At 36.0% G+C, this 22,076-nt stretch overlaps 3 protein-coding genes across 3 annotated transcripts in view; 1 reads left to right on the top strand and 2 right to left on the bottom strand.

Annotated features, from left to right (window-relative positions):
- The first annotated feature begins 2,625 nt into the window (after positions 1-2,625).
- On the top strand, positions 2,626-3,886 carry LOC118748673 (acidic leucine-rich nuclear phosphoprotein 32 family member E). The gene is made up of 2 exons (XM_036483270.1): positions 2,626-3,065; positions 3,306-3,886. Exons 1-2 carry the CDS (start codon positions 2,795-2,797, stop codon positions 3,863-3,865), a joined length of 831 nt encoding a protein of 276 aa, XP_036339163.1. The 5' UTR covers positions 2,626-2,794; the 3' UTR covers positions 3,866-3,886.
- Positions 3,887-4,342: 456 nt separating this feature from the next.
- LOC118748674 (zinc finger protein 354B-like) lies at positions 4,343-7,211 on the bottom strand. The gene is made up of 6 exons (XM_036483271.1): positions 6,867-7,211; positions 6,755-6,805; positions 6,190-6,681; positions 5,784-6,125; positions 5,662-5,724; positions 4,343-5,287 (listed from the first exon to the last, which is right to left on the bottom strand). The coding sequence occupies exons 1-6, from the start codon at positions 7,026-7,028 to the stop codon at positions 4,418-4,420; spliced, it is 1,980 nt and encodes a 659-aa protein (XP_036339164.1). The 5' UTR covers positions 7,029-7,211; the 3' UTR covers positions 4,343-4,417.
- Positions 7,212-13,666: 6,455 nt separating this feature from the next.
- The window catches only part of LOC118748671, a 361,645-nt gene continuing 353,235 nt past the window's right edge, over positions 13,667-22,076 (bottom strand). Inside the window, exons 17-21 of the mRNA XM_036483268.1 lie at positions 17,697-17,920; positions 17,313-17,619; positions 15,000-15,212; positions 14,337-14,927; positions 13,667-14,264 (exon numbers count right to left, since the gene is read on the bottom strand). Of these exons, the coding sequence (XP_036339161.1) occupies positions 13,996-14,264; positions 14,337-14,927; positions 15,000-15,212; positions 17,313-17,619; positions 17,697-17,920 (1,604 nt within the window). The 3' untranslated portion in view covers positions 13,667-13,995. The remainder of the gene's footprint in view (positions 14,265-14,336; positions 14,928-14,999; positions 15,213-17,312; positions 17,620-17,696; positions 17,921-22,076) is intronic.

Below are 22,076 nucleotides of genomic sequence, written 5' to 3'. Positions count from 1 at the left end.
TAATGAAGAGATCTCGCAAAAAGCGGAGAATTTTTAACAAACAATTTATGTGCAAAGAAGTGAACAAAAATAACATTTTAGTCAAACAAAAAAATTTTTTTTTTTTTCGAAAGTGGCGAAGTTAACTCGAATTCGGCTGTGGCAACTTAGGTATTACCTCAGGGGTGTCGGGTTCTGCTCGCCCATTTTTAACCTTTATTTAGCAAAACTTTCTCTTCGTGCCACGGAAGGCGTAAATAGTTGTTACCGTTTCTCACTACACAATGTAGTTTTATTATTATTATTATTACGTCGGGTATGCTCACACTGCGGCCTAAAAAGGTCTATTGTGCTAAACCCTAACTGTAGCGACTCCAACCTTAGGATATTTAAGAAATAAAGCACATTGGAGAATATGCTCTGCGGTGTCCTCCACCAGCTCACAAAACCCGCAGTCCGTCTCTACAGGAAGCCCCATTTCGTTTAAATGATACCTTAACTTGCAGTGCCTGTCAGGTAGCCTGTAAGACTCCTAACAGCATCCTGGCTAAGTTCAAGGAGTCTTTTTGAGTTCCTCCCGGAAGGAGTTATGAATTTCTTTGATTGTCTCAACTCCTAAGCAGTTCTGCGGTATATGCTTTAGATAGTCAGTCCGTTTGTTGCCTTTGAACCCTTCATGCCCAGGGACCCACCCTAGCGTCACGCTATTATGGGCTCCTAGAAGAGTTTACAACTGTACACAAGCCTTGATGTCATTCTAAATGAGTCTAAGGCCTTTAATGCTGCTGTCTAACTATCGGACATAATATTTATTGTGATCCCGATTGTGCTTCTCCTCAGACAATCTCTGCAGAATTTTCTGGAACTTGGTCCAAGCACGCCTGCCTCAGTACTCCCGTCGTCCATCTTCTATCCATCGGTATACCATACTTTTGGTGCTATAGCAGGCCTTCTTTTCAATCAGATTAGACAGAGAAGGAATGCTTGTAATTAAACCAAGGAAATCCGTTCGCCAGGTGCGCATACCTCCTGTGACGACCACGCAGATCAAGCTGTGTAGCTTGCTCAAGGTGTCACCCTCACTTACTTGCTTTGTTTTTGGCCACCCGGCCAGTGCCGCACATGTAACAACGGGTTTCACGACCTTATTGAAAGACCAGTAGGTTACGCTTGTAGCCTTGTTGGCAACATTCCAGCGATGTGAGTGCCAATTGAGTACAGAGTTACCTCTAGGAACTTCGCCTCTTCTGAGATCCCAATTTCTGCCCCTGCCAATGTGGGTCTAGTCAAGTTGACTTCCCTGCTTTTGGTAAATAGGACAACGGTGGAGTTCATTCACCTAAATCTGTTTACAATGTAGAACTCGATATACTCGATAACTGATATAAAAACGGTTTTAAGAAGGAGTTCGGGTTACCTTTGAGGAGGACGGTCCTTTCTACTGCCAAAATTCTCAAGCGTTTTCCGAATATAAGTGTTAGTGATTTCCTCAGGATTAGGCACATGGTCGTCTCGTTAGATACATAATTGGGCTGCTTTTACGGCTCCGGCGTTATCTACGACCAAATAATAGTGGGCTACGAAATGCAGAATCCTATTTTATATCGTCTACACCCACTTCTTGATAGATCTAATTTCGGCAACTGCTCATCGAAATATCTCTAGAAAAAAGACCGTCCAAGGGAAGGGAATCCTAATACCAACAAATCATTATTTAGAAGCAGCTGCGTCGATTATCTCGAGCGATCGGATCTTAAAAGTTGCAGAACGCTGAGCTCCAAAAAGAGCAAAAATCAACAGGGCCTGGAATGACCTTATACGAAAGTTAAATTTGTATGCGAAGCCTCAGATACATCGTCGCATTTCTTACTGCGCCCAAGCTTATTGCTTCACACACACCGGAAGGCTAGGTATCGCACACAGTGACTACGGCAGAAGTAGTTAAAATGAGCGCCCTCTGTTTAATTGTGCAGCTTTAATCAAGAACAGGAGGACGGTGTGTGTATAAATATCTGCGGGACTTGTCCAAATGTAACCCCTTAACAAAGTCCTCAATTTTATCTACCGGGCTAGTTAGTTATCTGAGGTCCATCGTATCAATCAATTGATTGAAATCTCGTCTCGTGAATATCTCATACCATTTTAGCAGCTCAAATTTCGCTCATTACCTGCATCACTAGCGAGCTCGAGCTCAGCTGTAAGACTTCAGAAACTTGGGACCGAATCCAACTTAACTGACTGATTTGCACTTTGCTTAGCAAACCAAAAAAGTTTGTTAGACATGTTCGAAACTAGCAAGAGCTTCAAGTGAAGCCTGCTTAGGTTGACTCTCCAGAGTTTCAGATACAACCACATATTTCTCAGAGAAGCTCAATCTGGTAGATTGAACTTTGAAAAACTATTTGAAGGTCATTTATCTACTCTCAGTAAATTGAACTTTTGAAGGCCGAACGTCGACTGTAGGCGCTACTCAATAAACATGCTTTCTTAATTCAAATAGTTAAAACCTTGCTTGTATTTGCTACACCTTTCCATCGTTATTAAAGCAAACAATACGTACACGCACTAAGCAACAATGTCACCTAGCCACCTACTCCAAGAACAACCGCAATTTGCACAGCTGCTGTCACACTTTTAGTTTCGGTGCGTTTGGAAAAAATGTCGTGTTTAACCTTCAAGTAAATAACTTATAAGGCACTGAATGCGGCGAACGATATATCACAATACGTAGTGTATTTAAGCGACTATTAACTATAAAATTTTAAGAAACTACATCCATTGTAATTCTATTAAGTGTAAATCAGGGAATAAAAAGATGTGTACAATCTACTCTATACTGATCCTTGCCGCCGTAAGTCTCCCAGCTCTCGTTACGGCCGAAGGCATTTCAGTCGAGCGGCAAGATGAAGCTGTGACACTACCTGTGCCCACTACACCGAAGCCACTATGCGAGGAAAAGATATGCCCACGCTTGTACTGGCCAGTATGTTCGCTAGTGGATGGACAGCAAATGACAGCGTCCTCACCTTGTGTGCTCAACAATAAGATCAGATGTTCGAAGTTGTTGCGACAGTCGATGGGAAGAAGTAAGTAAAGGATGGAATGGAAATGGAAGGGAAGGATGTGGAAGGCTAGAGGGTTTAGAAAAATCGGGAGAAATTTTGTGGGCTCCTAAGAATCTCCAATACACTATAAAGTTCTTAGAGAACAATTAAGTCCCTCGTAGCCTTCTGCTTCCTTCTAGCGGATTCTCTATTTAGTCCCTCTAACTCAAGTCAATGAATTTATAATCATGACAAGTTCTAACAAAAATTTTTCATATCTAGAAGTTCCAACAATTCGTTTCTTACACGCTGGTCCCTGCTCAGCCCAGAGAGATCGCAGCAACGTGGTGCGCATGAGGGATGCTGCCGACGTTGTAGGCAACGAGAAATCATCGAAAGAAGCCAGCTTCGAAGAAATCATTGATGAGATGATCGATGAAATTTTATATGGCGATAGCGGCGAAAGTGACGAATATGACGAAGAAATTGGAAGTGACGAATATGACGATGATATTGGAAGTGACGAAGATGACGAAGATATTGGAAGTGACGAAGATGACGAAGATATTGGAAGTGACGAATATGGAATTCTTAGCGGGGAAAACTTTGAAAGTGATGAGGATAGCGATGAGATCATTGATAGAATTCTTAGCGGAGAAAGCACTGAAAGTGACGAGGACAGGGACGAAATCATTGATGGAATTCTTGAAAGTGTTGAAAATAGTGGTGCCGCTACTGGCGAGGAAATAGATAATGACTATGATGAAGCTGAACCCGTTGAAGATAAGGGTGAAATATTACATCGGCGAAGGCAGGCAAAGATTGATAAAAGCTGGCTTTGAATCCAAAGTGAGCTGACATAGACTATCTGCCACTCTATTTGTTAAATTATTGTTATTTGTGAATTAAGCAATGTTAAGTTTGGTTAACGAGTTAAGATACCTTAGAAAAATACAGAAAATATCTCTAAAATTGATAATTATCTGCTTTGCCCTGTGCGAAAATTGGTAAATTCTTGGATGGTCGCAGTTGGTTTAGGAACTATAGTTTCAATTTATAGGTTTAGGAGGAAGATCGGGTTGAAGTTGGATCCCAATCCCATAGCTCTCTCAAGATCCTCAAAACAGGACATTCCATCCTTGCCTCACGAACCTTCCAAAAAAGTCATCTATGTACCTCTGAAATCTAAGGAAGTGTATTAAAAACAGACTTTTGTTACTGTCCTTTTCTTAGCAAAGAATTAAGCTCATCATTATCCTCTCAGTGATGGGAAATTTTAATTCAACTTAAAATTTCCTTTTACAACAATTACTTGATATATCGAAATGAACGAATAGAAATCGCGCTGGTCCTGAACTTGCACGCATTCCTCTTGTTACCTTAAGTTTTTTTTTCTACGCCGAATATCGGCGCTTCATTCGCTTGTGTAGTCTTCGATGCTTAGCCAAAGGCGCCAAATACTTGAAGGTGGTTTCGCAATCATTACACTTGAATGGCCGCTCATCTTGGTGGCTAGCTTTTGCGTGACGCCGAAAGTCCATAGTGCTGGTGAACTTCGAGCTGCAGTGCTCACAACGGAATCGATTTATATTGCGGCACTTGGAGCGGTGACGACGATAATTGATGATATCTCGAAACATCTCAGCGCAGTTGGGGCAGCGATGCTCGAAGAAGTGTTTGTTGAGATGAGCCGAGGACTTCCACTCCTTTTCTCCATCCTGACAAAGTGGACAGCCCGTATCCTTGCGATGTATGAAGAGCAAATGCCGCACCAGCTCATCGGCATTGTTGAAGGTCTCGCTACAGGGTGGACATTCAGTGGGCGGATGTGTCTTCAGCATGTGCGAAGCAAAAGACTTGGCGCGCTTGAATCTACGCAGACAGACAGTACAATCGTAGTCCGTATCACGGATATCATTGCTTTTGCTGCTGTGCCTATTGCGTGCCGGTGGCGTGCGACACTGATCGATGAAGGACATTCGTTGCCAAATGTGGCTGCGGTAAGGATTAGCATTTGGCTGTTGCAGGCGAACATAGTAGTTGCGCATGCGGCGTATAAGGGATTTGATTTTGTTGAGGCTCACGGAAGAAACCTGGCGCGCTTGGCAGTATTTCTTGAGCAACACATCGTAGGCAGCTGCTCTGAGTCTGCGGTTGCGATATGTGCGGGAGTCGCGTTGCCACAGACACTCCTGCTGGCGGTAGAGATCGATGAACTCCTCTAGGAATTTGTCACTATAGTCGGCGAGGTAGAGATTCGATTGCTGCGGCGGGAGAAAAGGGAAAGTATGATGTATTAAGCTGCAGGGAAGGCATTGAAAAAGCTGGAAAATCTACTGCCGAACTCTATTTTGAGGTTTATTTTAAAAATGTCGAAAATTTAACCGGAAATTGCTGCAGCGTCTGAGGCTGTGAAATTCCAACTTCTGGCTTGACTATATAGAAACATGTCAGATTTATTGGTAATATAATGTACACTTGCAGAGCGCGAATTATTCAGAATATAGCGACATATTGTCCACAAGCTGTCATAAGCTGTTTTCTTATCATCGACCTGGATGTACCTTGCGTTATAATCAAACCGAATCGGACATGTATCCCTACTAGAGTCAAGCCTTAAGCTATCTAAACCACTTACCTGCGAAGCCACACTTACATCGTCTGCGCCACTTTTACTTCGCGTGCGGCGACGTTGCCGGATCTGCAATGCGAAAACACAAACTTAAGGCATCTGCCTCTCGGTCAATCAGTCGGACTTACCCTCTTCAAACCCACCACCTTATTTTTCGAACGCACGCGTTGTCCATTCCGCCAGATGCCTCGTCTTCTACGGCGACTACGTCTCAAGGAAGAGGGCTCCGAGCCCGAGTACGACTGCTGTGTGACATCCGTACTATTTTCGAATGTCGAACGTGAAATATGACTACGCGAACGCTTGCGGCTCAATGTAAGCGTGGACTCAGTGGCCATGGTGTCAGCTGCACTGCAGCCACTGCGATCTTGTTTGTGCGCAGGCAGATGAGCGCTGACCATATGAGTCCACAGTGTCTCAGTATTGTGGAAGCCAATGTTGCAGAAGGAGCAAAGCTTGTCGGCGACGAGCTGTGGATTTTGGGAAGCGCTTCACATGAAAATGGAATTAGTAATTTGGAGTGCCCATACTCACTTCCTCCACATCGTTGTCATCACAGCCCCGCAAAAAGGCTAGTCTATCCATAATGATGCGCGATTTTATGGCATCTAGTTGGCGCTCCAGCTGCCAGTTGTCAGCGTCGTCGTCGTGTTGATCCACGTTTAGGCGCGCGCTGTGCGTTATGACATCACCTTCACTCAGCCGCTGCTTGCGCAGATAACCGCGTATTATTTGTCGCACAATGCTGCGCGCATCGCGAAAGGTGGCGAAGGGCAGATGCTCGCGCAGCCTCATCAGCACTAGCTGATAGGCGTGCAGTCGTTCGCTACGCGGCACGGAGGCGCGAGTTGGACGATGCCAGATGCAGAAACATTTATTTAGCAGCTCAATGACGTCTAGCATGCATTGCCGCTTGAGCGTGCGCAAGTCGAATTCGTTGTCAGTGTTTGTGGTGGACAAGTCGTTGGAGTGTGAAGAGCCGGTGAGGGTTGTGCTAAGGCAGCTGCCCGTGCTCAGGTGGGAAATCTGCAAAGGGGAGGCGAAAAGGTGGACAAAACGTAAGCGAGTGATTATGCAAAGCTTGGAGCAAACAACTTACACTGCCGCCTGCCGATATAAGCGTGTTTTCCGTTATGATCGAGAGCGCGCTCTGCGGAAAAAAGCAAAATTTCCTTACAATACAGTTATCTCTCCATATATTTACCACTCACACGTCGCACTGTGGGTCCATGCTCAGCATGACTATGGTTCAAAAAATCATCGAAGTGTGCGAATTTAGGCGAGGAAATGCATTTTTTGCAAACGACATTGTACGCACCGGATGTCGACGAATTGATGCTAACGTGCTGGTGGGCTCTAACTATGGATTCCATATGCTGGCTGAGTTTCAAAGTGTATAAAAATTGAAAATTTTCTCCGCGAGTTTGAGCTGACTGGTGTAGAATTGCGAATGTCAATGCACTCTTCTGTTGATTCGGAAATGTGGATGGTGATATTGGAATTTTAACGGACGTTTAATTTAGTGCTTTCACTTTTTAGTCTTGGATATCAAACGTTAATATTGGCGGATATTTGAACCGAATAATTAAAAAAAAAAATTGTTCGTAATTTTTTGCTCGCAATTGAAAGTAATTTAAAAATAAAACAAACTGTAAAGTTGAAGTGACAATACTGGGAGAAAAATGTTGAGTGAAGTGGCATTGCTGGGGCGACAAATGATTTCAGCGTTTAAGTTGGGTTGGTGCCTAGTGGTATGCAGATTAATATTAAAATTGTAGGAGAAAAATCCAAATAAAAATGTTTTCTATTCAAAAGGCATGAGTCAATTCAAGGCGAATTTATATAAGGTGGTGTTACTAGCTCAGCTGATTTTGTGTATGTGTTTCGCCGCACGGCTTCTGATATCAAATTGAAAAATTTTGTTTGAATTTCTACACACACTCTTACAGATTTTGACAGTTTATGCCGCCAAAGCAAAAACAAAATACATGTACATTTTTGTTTTTGTACTCCTGCTATCACCTTATATTAATTCGCCTTGAGTCAATTATTAAAGATTTTGTAAGGGATGTTTTTTGGAAGCAGGAGGAAAACGGAAAAAATTCCATCACCTTCAAAAAGTAGCGAAGTTCCATAAAAAGGTATTCATATTGGTGCATGGTAGTATTTAATAGAAATCAGCTTAGTTACATAGAATATAATGTCTGATAGTTTTAAATAATAATTTTTCCAAGGCGAATTTACTATAGTATAGGTGGTGTTACTAGCTCAGCTGATTTGGTGTATGTGTTTCGCCGCACGGCTTCTGATATCAAACTGAAAAATTTTGTTTGAATTTCTACACACACTCTTACAGATTTTGACAGTTTATGACGCCAAAGCAAAAACAAAATACATGTAAATTTTTATTTTTGTACTCCTGCTATCACCTTATATTAATTCGCCTTGAATTTTTCTTTTTTTTTTGCCTTGCAAATTTTTTGCGGTACCATTTACGGTTGATGGATATGAAGAAATAAATAAAAACATTTAGCGCTATATAGTGAATTGTTAAATAAAAAAGCTTTAAAGATACACAACTTAAAATCAGAGCACAGAAAAGGGAAAATTCCAAGCAGCAAAGAAAAAGTAACAAATGGAAGATGGAATGGAACGTAGACGAAACTAGAGATGGGGGAAAAGAAACACGCGACTTTCTACGTAAAACATCGTGCCACGCCTTATGTGCTTTATTGAAATTTTAATTAATCCATAAATCTGATTGAGGCCCAAGAACTCCAGTTCATGCCTATGGCTTGGCAACATGAAACGTCTGTTCAATACCAGCTGTCCGTGAGAATCTATTTAAAACTTAAAAATCGCCTTAAGCTTTTAATGCGTTAAAAGGAATGAAGACAGCAATTAAAATGTACTGGAACGAATTGAAAAGGGAACACAACACAATTCGAATGAAACGAGAAAAAAGGATAGCCGGACGAAATAAGTTGGGGATGAAACGAAATAAAAAGGAAATGAAACGGAAAATGGGAGCGGAACGCAATGGAACGAAGTGAAAATGTAAGACATAAAATTAGTATAAATGGAAAAGTATGAAACCTCTAAACTTTTGTTTCGATTTTGCCTTTGTTTACCCGTTTGGATGTGGCAAATAATTTTTTACCGAAAATAAAACCATAAAATTTTTGTTCAAATATTTTCATATTCAGCGTACTTTATTCCATGTTTTATGCATCTCTTTGCAAATTTATTACAATTATTTCTTTGTATGACTGTAAACATGTATGAATGTGTATCCAAGTTCATTTTTTATATGTTTTCTGTTGGGGCATTTATATAATTTTTCTGATTTGTTTTTATTTACATTGAACTTATACGAGTTTAACGGTATCTGTGGAGCATATGTATGCATGTAATACAAATTTTTATTTTACCTAACTCAAGTCTTTAGCTGCTACATGACAAAACAAGAAAACGAGCAAATTGCACAAGTATTTGAAATGCTTTAGGAAATACTTAACAAATATGTATCCTGTTTTGCTTTTAAATTTAACATTTCCATAGTTTATTGACTGATTAAAAATTTCCATAGTTTACTGACTGTTTAGTTTGTACAGTGCTCTTTTAGTACATACATACTTATTTTCTTTTTTTTTAAATTATTTATCTATACTAAATTTGTTTTTATACATTGGTGGGTTACATTTATTTTGAATGCATATGTTTCTTTACGCTCTTTGTTTTTCACTATTTCTCTGTTCATATGTAATCGTAAATGTATATGTATGTATGCTCTGTGTGTGTATGTGTATAGGTAAATTTATGAATGTGTAAAATTTTTCATAGACATTTTATAGACAATTTATTCATTTATTTATGTATATATTTTTTATAATTAGCATTTAACAGCACAAACATTTTGATGAGCTATTCTCCAGTTGAGTTGTGGTCACTGTTAGTCAACAAACCAAATTTATTTAAAATACAGTGCTTTGTACAGAAAATTGGATTATTAGCAGCAGTGCGCATATGGAATGAAATGAAAAATATAAAATTTCCCGACACTGAAACGAAATGCTCGGAAAATATGCCTAAATAAGGAAATGTAGTCGTTTAAAATAAGTAATAAAAATTTAAACGGAACGAAATGGAATTGGAACGCAAAAAGTTGAAATGGAACAGTGTTGCATGTTATTTTTAAATTCAAGCCAAGAAAGCTCTAAACATAAATGAATGTGAGAAGAAATAAAAAAAAGCCTAAATTCCTAATAAGCCTATGCCAAAATCTCATTTGGAACGAAGTGAGAAAAAGAGATATCATGATGTTGAATAAAATTATAGTTTAAAAAACTAGAACCTCCCTATTATAATTGCCATTCGTACTGTCATCAGGTATGTAACTTGAGAATAGAAATCGCTGCATCTTTTAGGCGCATCAATATTACATAGTTACATCCCGAGTTAATAAAAGGAAGGTAAAAAAATAGTGAATGGTGGAGGATTTTCATAGAAAACTAATCGAAAATCTTAAAAGCTACCTTATTTACCAAAAGAAAAATGAAATTGCAACGGGTTAAATTGGAATTCAATTAAAAGTAAAGAGAATTTGGAAAGAAATATTAGTTAAATGAAAACAGTTTTAAAAGTTGAATGTTTGTAACAAAGTGGTAATGAACTAAAGTCAGTGGCATAGAAATAGTATTATACATATGTAAATATACAAAACACATGGAAAAATGGATGCTTTGAGGGAAAATACTATCGTTAAGTTCACTTAATGCAGTCGTTGTTAAGTAGCTTAAAAATATTACACAAATTTGACCAAGAACCATTAAAGCTCGAGTGGAAAACAAATTGGTATCGAAGCTCACATTTTGGAATGAAGTGGAAACGAGACAAAATAAATTCATAATTTCGCTTTCTAAAGAAGCAAAATTGCTATTGGAAATAAAGATAATGAATGCAACAGAGCGAAATTGGAATGGAACAAAGTGGAACCCAACTGAAATGGAATGTAATGGAATTGAAACGGAATTAAGTGAAACTGAAATATAAAAAATGGAATTGGAACGAAATTAAATGAAAGTAAATGCAAAAAAATTTCGTGCACACTGCCGCCACTAACATTTACATAAATAAAATATTCTTCTTGATATACATACATACATACTGTACCTTTGGCTTTGGAATATAAATATTTGTACATATGTACATGCTTAAAGTTGTATACATTTACATATATACACACATGTATACATAAATATTTGATTGGTATTTTTTATTTGCATTTGTTGTTCAATAAATACTTATGCGAGTATTTATTAGGTTAATCTTACACGGCTGTAGTAAATTTCGAGCGTTTCGCTTTTATTTTGTTTGTCTAAATACTAAATGGTATCAAAATTTTGTTTGAATTTTTTCTTCCTTGTTAAATAAATATATAAATATGTAGGTATGCATTTAGTTTTATTTATTTTTATTTTTATAGTGTGACAGTATTGTACAATGCAAACATTTTTTTTTTTATTAACATATAAGGGATATTCTCTAAGACTTGCGAAACCCTAGGACGGTGTACGGATTTCACGATTAGCAAAGTTTTTCCTTAGGACTTAGAGAATACCCCTATGGCGTTTGTTTTTTTTTTGCGTTTTTAGGCGAATGAGTTTGGTTTTGGAAAAATATTTCTAAGCCATAATTTCTATTCCAAAGATTTGCCAATTTATAAATTTAGAGAAGCCGACTTTTGGTTTTAAGCTAAGTATTACACCAATACATTTCCAATTACCTTTTTTTCGCTGGAAATATACCCCATTCTTCAGCTGCTGCTTCAGTTTGTGTTCTCATTTTTTGTTGCTTTTACAATTTATAAATATTTTAGCTATTGTTAGTTGCCATAATTTTTAATATACATTTATGTTTATATACATTTAAGTTGTTTTTCCTAATATGTCTGTCTGCCATAAAGGTACGCCTTGTTACACTTTAAAATTTTTTAAATGTATTTCTTAGTTGCAAATTTTTTTTTAGAAAAATTAGCAGACAAAGTTTTATTGGTAAGTTTTTTTTACAACAATTACACACCTACACCTGTAAAACGCGGCTATATATATATTTATATGAAATATATGTACTTATATTAAATACATATGTATATACATACATATATACATAAGTAGTATATAAGGATATAAAGAACTTTATTGTATGATTGTTGTGTCAGTATGTACATACATGAATATCGTTTAATGTAAATATATGTATATAACCAGTATATGTAGGTATGTATGTGTATGTATGTTCACATAAACAAAGGTACATAATACATTTGCATGATAAGCAATATTTGTTAACACTTCACATACAAATTTTTCTAATTACAAGCTAATTTTACTTTTCACACTTGCTTACAACACAAAAAATGCGCGTTTTTTTAATATTATGTAAATTAAGATTTATTATATATAATTTTTACTAAACGATTAGAACATTTTTCTTAGCAATTTGCAATATTTTTTAAAAATATCTTTATAAATATTTTGTAATTTTCACGAATTACGAATTTTAATTTCGAAATTATGCAAACTTGTTTGAAGTAAACTTACAAATTTTTAGCGATAAACCGTTAAAATTAAAAAAAAAATATTGTATAAGTCTTTGTTTTTCAGTAAGCGTTTTAGGTTCATTTTTTGTTCTTCAGCATTTCAGCATTTCATTTCACTTTCTATTTTTCTCAGTGTAAGCCAGCCATAACTTGGCAAAAAGTCACACTCAGCGGCCTGAGAGCCACGAATTTACAAATTCTCAATAATTTTCCAGCATATTTTTTAATTTATGGGGCGAATGTGAGAGTTGAAGGGATGTTAGTTTCGATTTCGAATCACACAATTTAGCACATACATTGGCATGTTAGATATTAAAGCATACTTTCAGGTGGTTAAACAAATACCGCACGGTAATAACGTCACTTAGCATACAATTAGGCGGATACGAGTGTGGCTAGTTGCGAAAAATTGCATTGGTTAGGCATATTGGCTGATAAGACAAGCGAGGTCGCAGGAGGGAAGGGGGGCGTTAAAAATATGAGTTAAACTTGCTATCAGTTTATTAAAAGTGTTAAATATATGATAAAAGCAATAAATATGTATAAAATGAAAGTGAAACGATATGAAATTGGAACGGAACGATGTGGGATTTTTCATAAACTACTAAAAAATTATGGTGACATGCTACGCACTGTCATAAATGCGAATAGTTCCGTAAACTGTTACAATATCAAGGGAAACGGTGTGGAATTGGAACGTACAGTTTTAAGACTCACTAAAAAATAATTTAGAATTGCGATTAAATAGAGCCACTCATTAACACGTGATAAATTCAGTAACACCGACATATGGTGAAGTGAAACGATATCGAATTGAAATGGTACGAAGTGAAATTTTTGAAACAGAAAGAAACGAAATGGTAATGAAACTTAGTGCGAAATGGCAAGTACTTAAGTAAAATTTAAACGCAATGGAACAAAGTGAAATTTAAAAGAAATGAACTAGGTTTAGAAAAAAACTGGGAAGCGAAATGAATTTGATACTAAATTTAATAACACATGTAAAATATTTGCAAGTACCAGAAATGCATTCAATTTTATTTCAGAAGTAAGGAATACAAATGAAATCGAAGAAAGAGTCTTAAGTACAGGTGAGTTAAGGGGAAATGAATTAAGTGCAGTTTTCGTGAATTTCAGACAATTTAGATGATATCGGGATTGATTTTTCGTGGAACAAATGAAATTCAAGTTAAGCCAGAAGTGAAACCGAATGGTATTGAAACTAAAAATTCAAAACCTTCAAAATCAAGGAAATTATTTAAATGTAATAAGAATTAAGTGTGAAACAAAGTGCAAATGGTACGGAATGAACTGGAATTTATGTGAAATACTGAGCTTAAAAAGGTAAAGAAACACTTGGAACAAAGTGCGAATGATATAGAAAAGAAAGAGATTGCCAAAAGGGAAACACTGAAATTTAAATTTTTAAAATATAACAAATCATGGCAGTGGAACGCTTTGGAAATCATATTTCGTTTTTTTTTGCTTAAATTCCAAAATTTTGCGTATTTCAATATCACGTCAAAGATTGTAAGAATAGTAGAAGTTTTTAATAAACTCGAGTTACCTTGAAACAAATTGAGAAATGAAACACTTGAGCAAAAATGCCTAAAACTATCAAATTTTCGAATTAAAGTTTAAAGAGTCTATGAAATAAAGGCCACACCCGCCCACCAATTCTCCACGCCCATCTCTATGGCCAATATACCACACCATCGCAAAATTTTCTCCCGCTGCACTTAATGCCTGGGGCCGCTACTGCTACCGCCCCCGTCGCTGCTGCCCGAGGCGCCATCGGCCGCCCATCGCTTGCGGCGCACTTTCTGCATTTGTGCAGCAACACGACTCGTGCTCGGCGCCACCTCGAAACTGGCGTACATCTCCACCTCGTTGTCTAGGGCATCGTATGTTTCTGTGGACACCCCGCGCACGGATATCGCTATCGCGCGTGCGCCCAATCCTTCCTCGTCCTCATCATCACCATCACCGTCACGGTCGTCGTCGCTCCCTCGTCTTCTTCCGCCGCCCCCACCATCACCGCGATCAAAATCGAAACTAACATTCTTACTATCTCATCCACCCCGATGTACTTGTACCGTCGCCTCAGCTGATTCTTGGCTGCGCAACTGCTGTCGGTACTCGTCCAACTCCTGCATGCGATAAGTGCCCAGATTGACTTGCATCATGAGAGTCTCCATGATGCGCTCATTCTTCAGTGCTTTCGAAGGCAGCACCACCGTCAACAGCTCACTGGGCGATATGCGACACAAATTGAGATCGCGCGTCAATCGTTCCATAATACATTCGAACTCAAATTGTGTGTCCTTATTCGGGTGATTCTTCATTTTCGCCACCTTATTCTTTGCCCACATAAGCATCGCCTCGAATTTTCGTATCTCGGGCGTTTGCAGCTCTCGATTCATTATCATCTGTACCATCGATTCGGAGAGATTGAGGAACTCGGGACATTTGAAAAGCGCATGCGCTTTGTTCTCCACAAAGGAGAGTATCATGTTGACCAGCTCGGAGGCGGACGTGTAGCGCCAGTAGTAGTTCTCCAGCGAAATCAGCATCGGGCAGACAACCTCGATGCGCAGGAACTGTTTGCAATGATGGAAGCAAGCCTGCAGAAGCTCTGGTAGATCGTAGTGTTCGGCAGCGCAGAGCAGACCTGCAAGGAAAATTTAGATGAGAGTAGTTTAGACGAAACCTTACCTCAACCGACAAACCACGCTTTGCTCACCTGGTATGGAGACACATGTCAGCGGACAAGTGCCGGTATGCAGATAGTCCAGTAGCACCCGAAACGTGTCCGGATCGAACTCGATAATGTTGAATTCAGTCTGTGCCAGCTTCGCGCGATCCACCTTCTGAGCGTCAGCGCACACGGAGAGTCGCGGCACCGCAAGTTGATTATTACCCGGTTTGTCCTTGTCTTTGTCTTTGCTGTCACGATCTGCAGAGATGAAAGAAGAAGAGCAGCGACGAAAAAAGAAAAAAAAACAAAGAAAAGCGAGTACGAAACGAAAGACGAAATGAAGTCGAAAAGTGGAGCAATAAAAAAAACGGAAGGGCAGTGGTAAGTGTTTAAATAAAAAGGGAAATTATAGAGAATATATAAACCAGGTGAGTGATAAATGGTGGCGCATGTTGATACAGTGTAAGTGAGTAACGGCATCGAGGGTGAAAGAGAAAAAGAAAAAGTGAATGGAATGCAAATATATGCATGGAGGTGAATTATTGTTAGTTTTTTGTGATATTTTTTGTTTAAGTTCAAAAAAGTAAAGACAGACAGATTTACGTACAAATTACAACATGAATGGTGAGAGGTGAACATGTAAAAACGACGGATAAAATAGTGAACAATGACGTGAAATACAAAATAAAGCGAGTGATATATGAGGTAATAAGATACGAGTGGTTAAATAAGCAAAAAAATTTGTGGTAAGTATAAAATGTGGTACGTTTATTGAGATATGTTTTAGTGAGAAATAGACAAAGGAAATGTTATTTGACGTATTTCATAGCGTGGTGAGTATAAAGTATGGTGAATATTTTTAGTGAAGATTTGCAAATTTTTTAAACGTTTAGGTGGTGTGTTAAATAAGTGATGAGTTTGGGTTTTAGTATCGGAAAATTTTTGGTGTGGTGAGGTTTTTTTCGCGTGAATAATTTCGTAAGCGTTTAATTTTAAAGATTATGTGAAGCGTAAGTATTTGCCCAAATAAATTTACTCAACAAAGTGTGGTGAGTATGAAAAATTAAGATATAATGAGTAGCACACGATTTTAATTAAATAAAATTATATATTTATAAATAAAAAGGAGTGGTGAATTTTGAGATAAAAAATTTAAGAGCAATTGTTAAAAGTTTTTTCAATAAAATTTTGTTTGATATTTGGTTGAAAGATTTTGAAGCATACATTTTTATTTGTTAAATTTCGAAAGTCCAATTTATAGCAAAATTTTATTCGAAAATGTGTGGTATATTTGGTGGTGTAGTTGTTCGTAATTTGATTTTGCAAAGCAGCCGATTGTATAAAGAAGAAATTATGAAGAAAAAATTGGTTTTCAAAGTGTGGTGAATTTATTTTTAAAGTTATGGGGAAATTAAAAGTTATATATGTTGTTTTGAATGTGTGGTGAATTTGTTTAAACCGAATATCAAATTTGTTGTTTGCAAAAAACAGTTTTTTTGCGTACGACGATATACAAATTTGGAGAATTTTATTTTGTGGATAATTTTTTATGATACGATGAAGTTAATAAAATTATTTTGAAAATGTGGTGAATTTTGTGGCAATCATATTTAAACAAGATATTCAGATTTTGATTATTTTAACAGTTTTTATGCGAGTGGAGAAAATAAATTGGAATATGTGTGGTGAGTAAAATGAGTATGTATTTATTTAATGTTAAAATGGTGATGAATATGCGCAAATAAAATTATGCAATAATAAAAAGTCATGATGAGATTTGCATACAAACATCAAATATATTTATGAAAAGATAATTTTTACGGTGTGGTGAAGTTTAAAATATATAGACAAAAAGTGAAAACATACATTGTGGCAAATGCATAATGCAGAATATTTTTTGTGAATAGAATTTTGTTAAAAAAAGCATTCGTGATGACGTAAAAATAGGGGGAAAAATATTTTAGTGGTGAATAAAGCAAGCCAATAAAAGAGGAAAATGGATACGGCATTCAAGTTTGAAAAATGAGACATAATTTCATTAATTTAAAATTAAAATCACACCACATATTTTTTTTTTTTAAAGAATGTGTTGCGTCAGGTGTGGTAAATTGAGTTATATATTTAAACAAGCATTAGATTATATATATTATATTTGAAAAAAAAGTTCACAAAACACGCGTTCCAAGGTATTGAAGGCACCAGCACACAATTAAACCAACGAACGTTCAAGGTGTAGATATATGTATATTTTACACGGCAGACAGGGAGAACATGTACAGAGCGAAAGAGAAAGGAATATAAAAAAGAAAAAAAAACACACATCGATATATTTGTATTAGTGTGGATTGAGACTCTTACTGGAACAATCCGTTGAAGATATCCATTTCTTTTTGTCCTCAGGATTCAGTTGATTCGTATTTTTGTTCCGTATCGAGCGACCCCAACCGGCGGTGATTGTGCCCAAGCGGCTAAAGGCGCGTTTCACCATCGGCGAAGAGGGTACACTCTTTGGTCGTATCGAATCGGAATCGGGCACGGTGAGATAGTTGTTGCTTTTGGGCTTTTGGTTTTGTGGTGAAACCAGTGATGGTGCTGGACGCGCAAAAATCTCAGCGACAGGAATCTGCGGTGAACCGAAGCCGGTCTGAATGCCGTATAGCATTTCCTGTGTGCAAAAGCAAGTAAGTGCTAGTGCTCAAAAAGAGTTGAGAGGAAAAGAAATATGTAGCAACATTTACTCACCTGAAATACGCGACTGCGCACGCCCAATATCGCGCGTACGCCTATGAAACGCGCCTTCTGCTTCGATTGTCCCACTAAGAAGACGACATCGAAGAGGTGCGCATGTTGCAGGCACGATGGTTCTTCGTTTAGGAATACACGCGTAAAGTCCTTCGCCAACTGATCGTAGTCCTCGAATTGATCGCGTACCGAGTCGAGTAGTGGCGATGAGGGACGCATGTGACCTGTAAGGGAGTAGGGTGAGCAAATGAAAGACAAAGTGGAAAATTAGTAGATTCTTGAAGACAGCGAATAGTATTAGGATGAGTGGGAGTCTAGAAGAGAGTAGAACGCTAAAGGGTTCAACAAAACACCAACGGAGAGGGTAGGAAAGTGGATGCTAAATTTGAATTGGAACTCAAACGGATGAAAATTAATTACCTTAGACGGTTTCAGATAGCTTTTTAGGAAAATTTTATGTGCAGTTATAAAAGGATTGTGAGGGTACAAGTTTTAAGGTTAAACAGAATTATGGTTCTCCAATTTTGGGAAATAATTTTGCTATTTTTTTCTAACTCATTCACACCGAAAAATTATTAGTTGCTGTGATAAGCTCCAAGCATCGCATGCGGGTCATTGAAAAGGTTCAAGTTCAACTAATCTTCAAAACAAAAAAAAACAAAAAACCAAAGACTTTTCAATCCTCAATTTGGTGGTGAACATTTTCTACAAAACTAAAGAGAAAAAATTTTCTTATCTAAAAGATATGCTCCTTTAAAATAAAAGATTCATTCTGACCTTAAAACGATTTTCGAAAAATGCGCGAAAAAAATAAACCTTTTAAAAGTACGTAAAAGTCTCAAATGCAAAAACTTTCCAAAAGTCGAAAATTTTTAAAGAATTTTTTATTTTTTAGAACAATTATAACTTAAACATGTTTGTAAAGTTTTTATAGACTTATATTCAACAATTTTATTGGGATTGCTGCCGTTTGTTAGAGGCAATCTTAAAACATACCAGAAAAATAAAATATATAAAAATAAAAATGTATTTTCTCCAAAAAACTGGCAAAAATTAAAAAAAAATACGATTTTTTCCATAGTCTCAAATTAAAAAATTTCAACAGTCAACCATTTTTGAAGAATTAAAATAAGAAATAAATAAAAAATAAATATATAATATATATATATATATAATAAAAATAAAGAAATAAAAACTAAGAATTAAAAAAAAGAAGAAAAATGAAAATTTTTTAACTTTAAAATTTTCACAAAAATTTCAAATTCCGCTTCTTACAACATTTTCAAAAGCAATAACAACAAGCAAGTAATTTTTAAGCAAAAAACAAAACGGAATTCAATTCGCATATAAAAATTTAAGATTTTCTTTAATTTCTTCATAATGCGATGATCGGATTTAAATCAAATTAGTATGGGACCATCTGTGAGGTAACTTCTTTCCTCTAAAAAAATTATAGAAATCGGTAAACATGGTCCAAAAACGTGGTAAAAAAACGGTTAAAATATATATACATATGTATGTAAATTCTTGCAAAAAAATTCCAAGAACTAAAAAAAGTTACCTATTTAGCAATTTTAAATTATTATAATTTGTTTATTTAAAAATCGTTTTCTTCTAAAACAATTTAAAAAATCAAAAATTATAATACTATCACACAAATTTTTATTGCAAGGCTTCCATTGCGACTTCTCAAAGGGTTTTACAGTGGTAAATATGATCTACATACATAAGAAATTTTGGCAAGCGTTAAATAAACTAGCCTCAAAAAGAGCGAAAGGTACAAGAAGTGATGAAAAATTAATAAAATGTGAAAGTAGGTAAAAATATAATATAATTTTTATTGCTAAAATACTACACAGGGTGATCCAAAACTGCGTACAAATACTTGGCTTAAGTATTCCTTGGACGCAAAAAAAAAAAAAAAGGGGGACATTTTTTCTCGCCAAGGTTTATTTACTGACTAACGGCCAGTTAAAGATAAATCGATTACAGCATTGAAATCATTAATTTTTTGCAAATTTTGAGCAAAAATCTTTACGTACGAAGAATTTAAATCGTAATTTTGAGCCAAATGTTAAATAACCTTTAATTCGATAAGTTGAAGAATTCTGAAGCTTCAAAAATTAAAATATGTATTTAATCTATAAATTTTATAATGAAAACTTCAAATATCAAAGTATTTAAAAACCCTAAAAAAGTATCTGCAAAGTATTTCGCATAGCAAAAATTTTGAGTTTTTTTAATTATGGAAAATTCAAAAAAATTTAAACTTTTAAAATCTGAAAAAGGGAAAAATTTGGTTTAATCAGCAAAAAAATTTTCGCAAAGCCTTTTAAAAATCTAAATTTTAGTTATTTTGAAAATAAAAAAAAAATTGGAAAATGTTCGTAACTTCTTCAGATCACTACTCACAAGTATCCCCACCATGCAAAACATGAAAAATAGGCAACAATCGTCAATGGCAACAAATTGGCGACTCACCGATTTATTGCTGTGGTGACAAATCGGCAACACCACTTCGTTCATGTCAATTTTGAATAAAAAAAGTTCTCAAAAATTCGGAAACTTATGAATATGGCGTCAATAGCATTGGCCAAAAGCATTTAAATTATGTCCAAGGACAAGATTGAAAAAATAGGAAGTCTCACAGCGAGAAAATTAATTAATTCCGATTGTAAGTTGCAATTTGGTATACAAAAAAATAAATGAAGTATTAAGAAGAATAAAATTATTCCAAATATCGCCTAAAGCGATAAGAAAAGGACTCATTCAGGTAATAAGAAAACGACTCACCCAGGCGAGTTGCCTTCGGCGGACGTTTTAGAGCGACCGGTAATAGGAAATCGATTCGATGGCAATATTACCGGCAATAAATTTGTTTCCGAGGGCGACACGTTTTCTTATTGCCGGCAACACAAATTGTTTGGTGGGTCCTTTCATATTAAATTTTTATCGAATCATAGTTCTTTGCACTTACACTACGTAAAATACATACATGTATGTATATATGCATAAAATTAAAAAAAAAAAAATGGAATATTGAAGAATTTTGAAAGTTTTGGGAATGGTATAAATACAAGATCACATTATTACCTAATTATTTTAGCGATTTTGTGCAAAGCTCCATTAATTTTTTTTTAATTTTGCAATTTTTTGTATATGGAGACTAAACATATTTTTATGTTTTATAAGAAAAATACTTAGTTTAAATATTTTCAAATGCAAGTAATTAAAATGCTAAACTTAAATAACTTCAAAAAAAAAAATAAAATTATACAAAATTTAGAAAAGTTAAAAAAAAAATTGCAAACATTTTCATTTCAAAAACTTACTAAATATATTTTATATAAATTATGTGTTTAATTTATGCGATGATTACAGAACTTGCCGAAACTTGGGAAAATTTTTATTGTGGAGTAAAAATCTTCACGATAACTACATCGCAACAATTACGAAATATAATACCCCAAGCAAAATCAAGGATAAACATGTCACGCACACAATTATCCACTGTATCCACCTACATATAAGCGGACTCCTTGTCAAAAAAGTGGTGATGCAACCAAAACTACATATAATAAATATGTATTATGTAGCAGTAAAGCGGTTGACAAAAGCAGGTGATTTAGGTAGCTAGGTGGGTAGCTCGGGATTTGGGCTTCGAAAACAGCTTAAATAACAAAACAATGCCAAAGTAGTGTAAGTGATACGCGCAGCAGACAGTGCACGTGACAGTAGTGGAAAACGACATGCATACATACGTATTCATACATACCCTGCAAAAAAAAAACGAACAATTGATAAAAAAATAACCCACTTGTTAGCTTTCTTTTGGATTTCGATAAAATTTATAACTTTTTGTTCACCACAAAAAGCTAACTTGAAACTAGTTGAAAAGTAATGCAGTAAGTAATATAATACGAATTTTAGTTTGAATGCACTTTTTTCTGCACTTCACAAATACTTTTTCGAATTCAGAACAATTGAAATGAAAATTGAAATTGTATATTATCATTTTGAGGTTATGTCTGCCGGAATTCGAATATGGGAATGTGTAAACAAATATGTAGTGTCAGATAAAGTAAATAAATAAACAAGTAAAAAAAATAAAAAGTAAAATATTGCTTTTTCTTAGTTATATTTTATGCCCAAAAGTATTTAGACTATTTCGCGGCCATCGCCATAGAAATGTAGTTAGCTTTCCTCAAACAAAATATACAGATAATTGTAACAGTTAGTGCCTTTCTACACAACTTCAAGTTAACTTATAGTCGGATACATTTCCTACAGGATATCTGTTTGTACATATGTATGTATGCGTGTACCCAGTAATCGTTGCTGAAAGTATCGAACGCGCCTGAGAGTATGCATGCGTGCTTG

Source organism: Rhagoletis pomonella, unplaced genomic scaffold, assembly GCF_013731165.1.
Source record: "Rhagoletis pomonella isolate Grant_MI unplaced genomic scaffold, Rhpom_1.0 Rhpom_scaffold_00013, whole genome shotgun sequence".
Classification (NCBI taxonomy): domain Eukaryota; kingdom Metazoa; phylum Arthropoda; class Insecta; order Diptera; family Tephritidae; genus Rhagoletis; species Rhagoletis pomonella.
The sequence above is the reverse complement of the archived record's forward strand: the minus strand, read 5'-3'. Positions and strand labels throughout refer to the sequence as shown.